Source organism: Cynoglossus semilaevis, chromosome Z (genome assembly GCF_000523025.1).
Source record: "Cynoglossus semilaevis isolate Cse_v1.0 chromosome Z, Cse_v1.0, whole genome shotgun sequence".
In the NCBI taxonomy this organism is placed as follows: domain Eukaryota; kingdom Metazoa; phylum Chordata; class Actinopteri; order Pleuronectiformes; family Cynoglossidae; genus Cynoglossus; species Cynoglossus semilaevis.
Genome location: NC_024328.1, coordinates 7,494,983 through 7,507,161, shown reverse-complemented (window position 1 = coordinate 7,507,161; position 12,179 = coordinate 7,494,983). Strand labels below are relative to the sequence as shown.

The 12,179-nt window shown below is 38.1% G+C and overlaps 1 protein-coding gene across 2 annotated transcripts; it reads left to right on the top strand.

Annotated features, from left to right (window-relative positions):
* Positions 1–280: 280 nt before the first annotated feature.
* On the top strand, positions 281–11,601 carry ap3s1 (adaptor related protein complex 3 subunit sigma 1). Of its 2 annotated transcripts, XM_008335975.3 has the most exons (7): positions 281–637; positions 4,691–4,782; positions 5,167–5,278; positions 5,365–5,436; positions 6,382–6,489; positions 7,819–7,860; positions 10,769–11,601. In XM_008335975.3, the coding sequence occupies exons 1-6, from the start codon at positions 569–571 to the stop codon at positions 7,852–7,854; spliced, it is 489 nt and encodes a 162-aa protein (XP_008334197.1). In that variant the 5' UTR covers positions 281–568; the 3' UTR covers positions 7,855–7,860; positions 10,769–11,601. The 2 variants fall into 2 exon arrangements, with proteins under 2 accessions (XP_008334197.1, XP_008334196.1); XM_008335974.3 differs by lacking the exon at positions 7,819–7,860 and having other exon boundaries at positions 286–637.
* Positions 11,602–12,179: the final 578 nt, after the last annotated feature.

Here is a 12,179-nt window from a genome sequence, read left to right as displayed (position 1 = left end):
AATTTAAAACACTGCACTTCAAACAAATGTGTTCTATTCTCGTTGAACAAAGGACACTGGAATTACATATCGTGCCGGATTTCATTGATTAAGTAAATAATAAAATCAATTTGCTTTGATGCGTCCTCACTGCAATAACTTTTCGCACTTATAGCGCCACTGGGCTGAGCGATGATTTGTTCATACAAACGAAAGAACTGAAATAAACAATAAAATATGGCCGGTACTTTAAATTAGTCATCTAAAATAGATATGCGTTTTCTAGCATGTGATGCGCAGCCTCGGGCGGATGGATGGATGAGATTTGGGCCATCGCAGCTGCCGTAGCAAGAGGAGGAGGAGAACAGGATTGGTTCTTTGACGTGGAAAATTTCCGTGAAGAGACGATGAAGGAGTAACAGTAACTGCTGCACTCAACTCCACGTTCTCCCGCATCCATCTCAAATCATAGACGGGGTTTTGTTCCGGTGAGTCCCGGTCAGTCGTGGGTTCAGGAGAGGAAACAGACTCCAGTCTACGTCCAACTGAGGCCTTGCTGGTTCCCCGCCTCCTGCCTCCAGCTACAGTCATGATAAAAGCCATTCTAATATTCAACAACCATGGCAAACCAAGGCTTTCCAAATTCTACGAGCACTATGTAAGTAACCTGATTCACTGGGAAATTAACCGACACACCATACACTATAGGTATTGTTTAAATTCACTCATTTAATCAGAATGTTTAATTGAACTGACTCGTTGTGTTAGGGAAAAAGTAAATCATATCTAGAGACTACGTTTCCAGTTGTAGAGAGTAGTAATCTCCGGTGTAAAGTGTGTTCACTCCACTTCACATACGAATAGGCTGCAGTTTCACACTCATCCTGCAGGCTGTAGAAGATGTCACAGTAGACGACGGTGTCCTTTTAACACATTAAATATTAAACGTGTGAATCGAACTCGGCGATCGTGTTCCCCGTGTGTGAGCTCAGGTGTCCAGCTGTGCCGTGTCCAGCTGCTGTGGTGCCTGCTACGGGTGAAGGGAGTTCGCTCGTGTTTGGGTCACATGACTTCAGTAACGCCCTTGTGATAAACTCGTGGCTCACTTCAACCCTGCGCCACAACTGATTAAAATCCAATTTTATTGACTTTTGCCATCACCTGCTGCTGCTGTTGCTGGAAGAACACAATAAATAAACCACATTAAACACACAAAGAAGGAGGCTGCAGATAGGAAATGTCGGGTTAGGTAATATCCTGTGTAGAGCAAGCTGTGTGACCTTGCTCCACTAACTTAATTTATTTTATCTGGCTCTCTTTCCTGTTTGTATCTCTGAAAGAGTTAAACGCCTGGGAAGAAATAGATATAAATCTAAGTTAATAAAAACAACATCATTCAGCAGAAATTAAAAACACTACCCACAGACTATACATAAAAATGGGGTAAGGTTTTATAATCAATCAAATAATAATCAATTGCAGAAACATGTATTAGTCTGTTATGGAGTAGTCACATCTATACCAGTGGTCCCTGACCTTTTTTTGTTCCAAGGACTGGTCAGCCAGTACCATCTGTTACTACAGACTGGTACCAAGGTGCTGAGCACTGAAGGATAAGATACCAGATTATCTTTAAATAAAGAAAGTAAATGGATATAAATTTGTAAAAATTAAATAATTTTTTTAAACTGTGTCCCACTGCGGGCCGCTACCAAATGACCTATGGACTGGTACTAATCCGCAGACCAGGGGTTGGGGACCCCTGATCCATACAGTCTTCCATTTACAACCGGCCATTCGAGGGGAACTGTATTGATGATGTGGCCCCCGGTGAAAATGAGTTTGACACCCCTGGTCTACATGTTATAAAGGTGTCTTTGCAACTGATTTCTTATTATAGTTACATTTTCCAAAATAGTTCTGGTACATTAATTTGTAGATGATGATGCAAAACTCAACCCACCAATAGGAAGCAAAAGGTCACTGAGTGATGTCATCGATGTATTGTCGACAGGCTGGGAAAGGAAGCTCGGATCTCATCTTAACATGATGCCTAAATCCACATTAAAGTGTGTGTGACAGGTTAGGCCAGTGGTTCCCAAAATGGCCCCCCGTGGTGCCATTGCAAGGAAGGCACAGCAAGTCAAATGGACTTCATTATAGTATTTTCTTTCTATGTACCACAGTGGGAAAATTGCACAGATTCCAATCAGTTTTGCAGGAATTTAAGGAATTTGTTCATACACAACACCTTTTTGTGGACTTAGGCATAGAAGGCCTAAAAAGATTTAATAAAAAACATAAAAATGTGAATTTAAAGGTTTTGCATGAAAATCAAAAAACAGACAGGATGGTGGAGGAGGAACTGTGCTTTTTGTAGCCTGTTGACATTTCCCTCCACCGTTTTCAGACATTTCATTTCCTGTACCTAAGGAGGACATCAGCTGATTAATCAGTAATGCAAACAGGCTTTAGTTTCAGGCAGTTCTCCCTACGGTATAGCGCTGTGTTCTAATCTGTAGATGAGATGAACACAGGTGTATTTATATTTTAGGAGGATGGATTGGATTTGGCAGGATTATAAACAGCCTATGCAGATACCATCTGTTATATCAAAACGCTGTCAGCATCAGTGTGTCAGCATCCTGGCTGCAGAGATGTGACATCTTTATTTACCGTCTACTCTCAGCCACATTTTGGTAAGTGTTTGTTGCACAGTCTGTTGTGTTGACACAGCAAACGGTAGATAAATATTGATGCACCCACAAACTTGTACCACATAAATTCATACAGCTGCAGTGTTGACGGAAAGTGGGGGGGGCGGACGGACGGACGAGGGGGTCAAACAATTTTGTCTTAACAGCAGGATCTGTGTTTCCTGATATGTTTCAATGTTATATAGAACTGATCCTATTCCCTGATGCCATGTGGATGATCATCATTAAGTCTCTGTTCTAATCTCCATATGTCTGCCCACAACTTCCATAGTGTAGTGGTTAGCACACCTGCCTCAGAAGGGGAGAGTCCTGGGTTTGATTCCCAGAGGAACCACATGCTTGGTACTTGCTGGGGGAAGCCTGTTAACAGCATATCTGCTGCTAACACAACAATTTCCCTAAGTATGGGATCAGTATAGTACTTATTTATTTATTTAAATGATCCATGGATCTGTACCAGTCTGGGGGTTGGGAGCCACATATTGGGCCACACATAATGATAAGGTGCACAGGATTTGACTGGCGTGTCTTAAGTTGTAGAAGACACATGTATGTCTTCTACAGCAAGTTGTTTTAGAGGCTTCACTTGACCGACTGTAGTCTGTGTGTAATCGAAGAGTGATGTGATATGTAACAAGTGACCCTGGTCAGACCTACACTGGTTTAAAGGAATGTCTCAGATTTTTGGGACACAGTGTATGTGGAGCCCACAGAGATCAGCCGACATTTAAATCTGGGACAGTTACTTGTCATAAACCTTAATCCTGTTTCTTGTCCTCTTCCAGTATCAAAATAAATTTAAAAAACCCACACATTTAAGAGAAATTGAATGAGGCTGAATTTGTGTTTTTTATTTCCCCCTGAGAATATTTCCTTTAAAAGCCATAAATATTGTTGTGTTTTTTTTGTTGTAACATACGTGCGTTCTTGTGTGAGTGTATGCTGAACTCTGTGTACCATAACTCTGCTGGTCCCATGGTGCAGGTCACATGACTGCTTCCGCCTCAGAGCCAGCTGCATACTTGACTGTCTCTTTCCTCTTTGTGCTCAGGGATCTGTTGTGTACTGTGTGAGGTCATTAGCACCTTGTGGTGACAGGGTCTTAGTGTGAGTGCTGGATATATGGACATGATATATTTGTTTTTGAGGTTAACTTGACAGCCATATACCTTTCATATCCATACTGACTGCATTTTTTATTATTTTTATTTCTTCCCGGTACCAGTACACAAGTAATTTGGTACTGGGCCACAGTGGGAAAATTTTCTTAATTTTTACTAATTTACATAATTTAAAGAAAATCCAGTCATATCCATTTACTTTTTTTATTTAAAGATAATCTGACAATATTTTAAAATAATAGGTCATTCAAACTCTGATACAAACAGAACTCTAAAAGAGTCTAAAAGATATTTTATTTTGAAAATTGAATGATCCTTCAATGCTCAGTACCGTGGTACCGGTCTGTAGTAACAGGTGGTGGCTGACCAATCCTTAGAACAAAAAATGTCAGGGACCACTGGTATAGATGTAACTACTCTATAACAGACTAATACATGTTTCTGCAATTGGTTATTATTTGATTGATTATATAAACTTTTAATTTCTCAGGTTAAGAAACTCTGCTGCATATACTGCATGCTTTTTAAGCTCCCGTGGGCCACACAACACGGCTTGGCGGGCTGCATTTGGCCCCCGGGCGTTGAGTTTGAAAACTTAACGTTGAGCTTTTTTGTCACCATGAAAAAACAAAATCTGAATATGTTCAAAAAATAAAGGCATTGCACAAAATATGTACGTTTAATGACAGTTAAATCCTTGTCAAATGAGTTTAGTTTTACAAAGTGGAAGTACTGTGTGTATGACAAATGTAACACCAACTCAATCTAACGTTTGACCCAGCAATTATGAAATCATGCTCACCAGAGACAATTAGATCCACAAACAATACATTGTGTAACATCTCCTAATCTGTTTCCTGGTTCTTCCCACAGACTGAGGACACGGAGCAGCAGATCATCAGAGAAACATTTCACTTGGTCTCGAAAAGAGATGAGAACGTCTGTAATTTCCTGGAGGGTGGAATGTAAGTCATCAAATGTGGACGTGCAGTACTTTGTTATCATGTGACTGTGCCTGTGTTCCTGCTTTACTGTATCTGTATCAACTATCATGTGGCCTGTTCTAACACATGCTGACTTTTGACTGATACGTTTTCGTATTCTGCATTTTTTTTCAGCTACTGTGAACTATGATTGAGGGCAAAGGTCAACATTATCTCTGTGCTTTTGGAAACTACTCCTGAAACTAAATAAAAATACAAATGTTTACAATTTTCTTTTTTTACTCCTGCCTGTAATTACAAGTATATAAATAGAATGACATACGTGTTAGTTGTCTTTCTGCCCTTTTTTAAGTGTAACTGATCCAAATTATTTTTTGACACATGATCCTGTTCCCTCTCTGCCAGGTTAATTGGAGGATCAGACTACAAACTAATCTACAGACATTATGCCACACTCTACTTTGTGTTTTGCGTGGACTCTTCAGAGAGTGAATTAGGAATTTTGGACTTAATCCAGGTAGCTGTGTGTAAAATCCATGACATTTTATTCTACGTCCGACTCACATGTTCATAGTTTCACACATTTCAATCCTTTCTTTGCAGGTATTTGTGGAGACGCTCGACAAGTGCTTTGAAAATGTCTGTGAGCTTGACCTAATTTTCCACGTAGACAAGGTAGGAAGTGAATGCGTCTCTATGAACTCTGTGTTCCTGTCGTATTTTAACATGAAATATTAGATTCTAGTTATGGTGAGGCTGTCAAAAAATGTAAATGTAAATTACACTTTGGAGTATTTTTGTTTTTACTTTTTTCCATTTTAATAATTCCATCATTTGGATTAGTCACAGATAAAAACAGGTGTGAAACCCATACATCTACCTGCTGTTGTCTGTCTTTCTGTTCCAGCACTATATGGACATTTTTATTTTGGTCAGTTTTAGCAATGTTCATTCATTTCAATTATTTATGATTAATCATTATGTATTACAATCACAATTAATTGTGATTAATCATATTTCAATTTTAAACTTTCTGTCAGCCATAGTTTTTACAGCATAAATTAACTCATGTCAGAGTCAGTGAGTTAGAACTGTGGTACCACCAGTGGTATGTGGGGAAAATTTATATTTTTACATTTCCATTTTCAGTTGAATAAATCTGAAACATACCAAGTACAATTAATACAACATTTAAACATAAACATCTTTCTAAACATTTCTAAACATCTCTCTTCTGTGGTGGAAGCTAACAGTGAAGGTCTATGCTGCTATATTCTAATGTTGGTCATCATGGTGGTACTCAGAGAGATCAAGGTTTTCTCTCGTGGTACAGAGTAGAAACAGTTGGAGAACCACTGGGTGAGAACATAACACCAACAGGTAGAGGGAAAAACTAGTTACTTCCTCCGGTTATTAAAAGTGACATAAGCAGTAAGTAGTTAAGGAGAGATTTATTATTTTAAAAAAAAATATATAAAAATGACTGCATAGTATGCTCTTAACTGTTTGGTTCTTTTGGAAACCTGACCTTTTTAAATTGGTGCTAGAAATCCACATAGTTCTAAACAAGTCTCCTTCAAGTTACTGTATTTTCTTAATCCACAATATATTCCTCCCCAGGTGCACAACATCCTGGCAGAGATGGTGATGGGTGGAATGGTCCTGGAGACTAACATGAATGAAATCATCACACAGGTGGACGCTCAGAACAAGATGGAGAAGTCTGAGGTAAGTCTGACCGCGTCCGTAACTGTACAAGTTGATTCTACCTCCACGCTCTCTGAGGTATCGTATACAGTATGCAGGCATGTGTGTACGCTGCACCCTGCATGCCCCCGCCCTCCAATGACCTTGTGGATGCTCCCTGACCTACTCTTGAGTGTTTGTGCTCCTCCTTTGGCCTCTCCTACTGCTGCTGCACAGCTCTTGATGCAGATCAAAGTTTGGCACATTCCCCCGCCGTATCCTGAGTATGAAGACAGAATCACAGTCATCATTTTCTCATTGCAGTATAGATCTAATCACATCATTATCCAACGCATAGCCAAAATCTGTGACCATTGAATCTCTCATATGTTTTAAATTGAACACCCTCTAATGAGAGTTAATCATTTGGACATGGTTGTTCTGCTAGAGGAGAATGTGAATTTTATTAGCGGTCCGTGTTGAATTAACTTCTTCTCCGAGTTGTTTTTACTTACCCGGTGTGCTCGCTCAGACATTTGTTCTGGGCAAGGACACCGCTCTGTTTTCTATCCAGCTTCTGCCAGCAGAGAAACATTCATTTGATCGTTAGAAAGTCTTAATCAGACAGACAGCCAGAGACAATTTAATTAAAAACATTTTAACGCTGCATAATGATTTAAGCATCTGTGTTCCCTAATACAAAACTGCACTCATAGTTTGGGTTTGTTTTGTAGTTACTCACAATGAGAGGAAATGATGTCAAAACATTGTAGAAAAAAATGGGCACTGACAGGACGTGTTTTTTTTTTGTTTTTTTTTTTGTTCACACTGCATTGGTAAAGGTTACATTGTCATCTGATGTTACATTATGAATTGAAAATTTTCACCTTGTTTAACAATCTGAGCTGCATTGTGTGCTTTTAACCGGACAGATTCTTACCTTTTGATTGAATGTCTGTAAGTCTTTTTTTTGTCATCAAAGCTTTACCCTCTTTGACCTGCCATAGACCACACTGTGTTTTCTACACTGACATTTTAACATTTACTTCACATCAGTGTCTTTTATATGATAAATGAGCTGCTCTTTGACTCTGTTAACCAAATCCAATGATATGGTAAAAAAAATAAGGGCATATCCTTCCTCCAACAGAAAGTGGTCCTTGGATTTTTTCATTGCTGTACAATAAAAGTAACTATTAAAAATGACTTCAAATTGTGCAGATGTGGTCTATGACAGGTCCACCACCTTTTCCTCTGTGGAGATAAACTGTAATTACTTTAATCTGCTGTAACATTCCTCATTCCTCTTTTTCCTGACTCTGTCTAGTTCTTTCCATTCTTCTCCCTCTCTCTTTCTCTCTCTCTTTACAGACGTTTATCTTTCAGTCTACCAGGCAGGACAGGTAGACACAGGTACTGCCAAATTCACAACCAAGCTCTGTGAACCTAAGTTTACTCCCCTCATACGGCCGTCCATGTAGTATTAAACCTTCGTCACTAACATTTTTTAGACATCTTTGAGGGCAGACCCAAAAATGTTCATCGTTCCATCTGAGAAACGTGGGTAATATTAAAGTGTACATTTTATTATTATTATTATTATTATTATTATTATTGCGTCTATGTTATACCAGTCCTACAGGAGAGACAGGCCTCAGGTTTGAAATGTAAACACGTTTATTTAAGAAAAATTGAAGTTGGAAGTACTTCATGTGAAAAATATATTTCATATAATTTCTGGATAGCTATGCACTGCAGAGAGAAGAACAACTGGAAGATTGAAAAACTTTATGAAGGATTTTAGGAATTTAGGAGAAAAAAGAAACATTTTATTTTTAAACAAAAGTACATTAAAAGACACATTTAAAGTCACCAAAATATATAGAAAAAATTGTTTAAATTTGTTTTTCAAAATGTGACCTTGTCTTGTTGGGTTACTATAGGTCACTAACTATTTCCTTCTAAATTTCTAAATGTCAAGGAATCATATTTAACTGCAGTAGCCAAAAAAAAGTCTATTGTAATAGAGTATACGTTACTTAATGCTTAAAACTACTGACTATTTTAGTACTATTTCCAACTGAAATGTCTCAGCAATAAGACCTGGAATTGACATGACATGATATGTAACGATACCCTAGGAAAACAGAACCAATTAAATATAACATTAGGGCCTGTCTGTGAGCCATCATCATTTAGAGCAGCTCCCCTCCATTGTCTGACTGCACAGACTGCACACAGACTCCTCACAGGTTTTTAACGACTGTGATTTACGTAGGCTGATGAACCAAACTGGTCTTTTGTGTTGCTCAGCTGCTGTTTCTATTTCTGTACACATGAGTCACCCTGCATTTCATTATAAACCCTCTATAATGGAATTGCACAGTTAGTCTGCTGGCAGCCCACTCTTACACAAAAATATCCCCGGCCCAAGTCCTTGTGACAGGGCTGCAGGAGTCCGTGTGCAGGATCAGCATTCTTTACTCCTAATGCCTCGGTCATCCTTCCATTAACGCTGGTCTCCTTCGTCCTTGGCAGGAGGAGGAATGTTAATCACACAAGTGGTCCATTGAAATAAATCTGTCCATAAATGCAGGCTTTCAGTGTGCTTTTTGTCAATGTCCCTGCAATGTTAACAATATTAAGTTATTCATTTGGATGTTCTCCTCAGGAGAAGCCAGCAGAGTAGCACGTCTATTAACATGGTCATTTTTGGGTCTGTCTGCTGAAGATTCACTCGGAGGATCTCTAACTGCAGTGATTCTCAAATGACTGCTTACTCTGGATTTAAAAGCTACTAAATAATTCACTACTGACAGATTTTTTTATCTTACGGTTGCTCTGAAACCTTCATGAAGACACACCGCCGTCGTTTCCAGTCTCTGACCGGACTTTGAGATTCATTGTGTTAGAGTGAAGAACCTCCTCACCCCTCCCACCCCGAGCATAGAAATCCCATTGTAGTTTAGTCCTGCAGTTTACCTTCTCATGTCATCAGTATGCCAAAAAATGATTGGTAGAATCTTCTTTCCCCTCTCTTCATTAATACATACATACAGTACATATACAGACAGAATAACGAGGATCTGTAAAGTCTATTCACTACAGTCAGTGTACGAGTTGTAGAGATGCACCGGTTGACAATTTTTGGCCGATTTAGTTTTTTTTTTTCTTTTTTTGGTAAGCGTGACATACGATTTCCTGTAGTTAACAGCATGTACAAAAAGTAAAGTCTTCCTTTATGCAAAATACAATTCTCAATTCTCAACAAGTAACTATAAAATGTTTCCCATAAACTCTATAAGGTACACTTAGCAGTTAAACTCAGCAATGACATTAAAGGTTAGCTGCAGCAGGCTGCTAGCGTAGAGCAACACAACTTAAAACAGTTTTAGTAATGCTAAATCTGAAAAACAAATACCTTGTTCCGTTGTTAGCCTCTTATATTGGCTGTTTTCAGTTGGATGATTGTGGTTTCAGTGTCAGATTAGATTAGATGTTCTGATCAACATCATGATGGCTGTTACATAAGAAAATGGGAGCAGGGAGCTGGAAGCCAACATATGCTTGTGCTTTTGCTTATGAGTATGAGCTTCTGCTTCCATAAAAAATGTAAGCGTTGATGCTAAAAATCATCCGACTCTAATCACTGGTCGATCCATCGGTGCATCTCTCATGAATTTATTCAAAATGACTAAAATAACTGATGTTGATGTGTTTATTTTTTTAATTTCTTTTCTTTTCCTAAATTTGATGCACACATTCTGGACATACATATCCATCCAAGCACCATCTCTGCCTTCATATCCATCCCATTATTTTTCTACTGTACCAATTCTTTCCTTGCATTCCTAATCCTCAAGAGTCCAGTGGGTTCACGCTCCGAGCACTGCTGCCTTTTTGTCCATTCTTTGAATGTTTATTACGGATTAGTGCATCACATGAATATACAGTGAATGGATAATAGAGTATGTCGTCACAGTTGATTCAGAATTGGCTGTGGTTGTGATGTAAATCATTGTAGAACTCAAGAAATGCATGTGCATTTGAAGCTATGAAGGCATCTGAATGTACATCTGCACATAATGTCCGTCTGGTAGCTGTCAGTGCTTTTGCATTGTGTCAACAGTCGACCTATGTTTGTCCAGTTTCTTCTGTCAGCATCCTGTCTTTGTGTATATATATATATATATGTGTGTGTGTGTATGTCTGTTTAGAATGTCCAGTAGGTGGTAGGTGATATTCAACTTTTTTTTGGGTACATCCACTGCTTATATCTGATCCACACTCCTGTGTGTATTTGTGTGTCCGTGTGTGTTAGGCTGGCATTGCAGGAGCGCCCGCTCGTGCCGTATCGGCTGTAAAGAACATGAACCTTCCGGAAATGCCCAGAAACATCAACATTGGTGATATCAGCATAAAAGTGCCAAATTTACCTTCCTTCAAATAGTGGCAGCAAGTCCATGGATCAGCGACGTTAGCCAATGTTTACCATGACGCAATCTGTTTACCAACACCTCAAATAAGTAACTTTGATCAAAAGTATACATCTTGAAGGTACTGTGTGGTTTGTCACTCCCTGTTTTAGTGTTATCACTGTGTTTCTCCTTTAAAAAACAGAGTGTTATAAGTGATTTGTTTGTTTTGTTTTGTTTTTTTCCTGTTGGAAGGAACATTTAAGTATTTATTTGTGAGTGGTACATTCCTTTTGCCTCACTGGAGGTCAGCCCATTGCATTCAGCTGCTAAAGTCCAGATTCCTGTCAGTTTGGAACTGATAACTTACACTTATTCTCAAGTTTACTTAAAGGTGCAAAAATGGCTGGTAATAAAGTCTTAGCTAAAAAACAAAAAACAAAACAACATTTAAAGTTTAGCAGATCCGCTACAGACTGTCATGTGATGGCGTATTTGTAAAGTCATGTGATGGCGTATTTGTAAAATTAGTGCATATAATAATTCAACGATATTATTATATTGCTTTGTAACAGAAGTCTGGAAGGTATATATGCTGAAATTAACATTTCTCTATTGTTTGTATGCAAAATATTTTTAAATGATTTCTCAAGTCTTAACAGATTATTGATTGATTTTATTCTTTGCATGAGCCTTTTTTCTCCTCTTTTTCAATGTAATAAATTCTTAAAACGCAGAACATATGTTTGTGTTTGTGTTTTTTTTTTTAATTGTTATTTAGATACTGCATCTTTGTGGTTTTGGGAAGACATGATAAATCCATGTGTTTGCCTTAGTACTCTACTTGAGAGTAAAGGTCTTTGTTTTTTTTTACACTGCAAAGAGACTGAACAACAATCAGAACATCTTTAATTTTTTAACTGCCACTTATAGAAACCATTTAGAACTCCATCTCCTTAAAACTGTAAGAAAGCTAATTTATATGGGAAGTAATATATATTTGGGCCAGGTATTTTAAAGAAAACCACTAAATACGTCTTTGTAGTAACAGTACCATTATGAAATTAAAATTAGCTGTCTTAACAGCTAATGTCTAAGATTATCAACAGAAGGTACAACTGCTTATTTATAAATAATTCACAGATTAAAAATACTTAAAACGACTATAATGACATGCTGTCAATTCTGGATTCATTTGAAATATTTCATTCAAAATAAAGGAGACAACAAACAATATAACATCAGCACAACTTCATAAAAATTTGAAATATCTTCCATTTTCATGATCTAATTTCGCTACGACCAGAATCCACTTTA

What these genes read in the sequence shown, in the direction of transcription:
- ap3s1 (XM_008335974.3), top strand. Translation starts at nt 569, where the DNA reads ATGATAAAAGCCATTCTAATATTCAACAACCATGGCAAACCAAGGCTT. An exon ending in TAATTTTCCACGTAGACAAG is followed by an intron (nt 5,437 to 6,381) that starts GTAGGAAGTGAA and finishes ATTCCTCCCCAG; the next exon opens with GTGCACAACATCCTGGCAGA. An exon ending in ACAAGATGGAGAAGTCTGAG is followed by an intron (nt 6,490 to 10,768) that starts GTAAGTCTGACC and finishes CGTGTGTGTTAG; the next exon opens with GCTGGCATTGCAGGAGCGCC.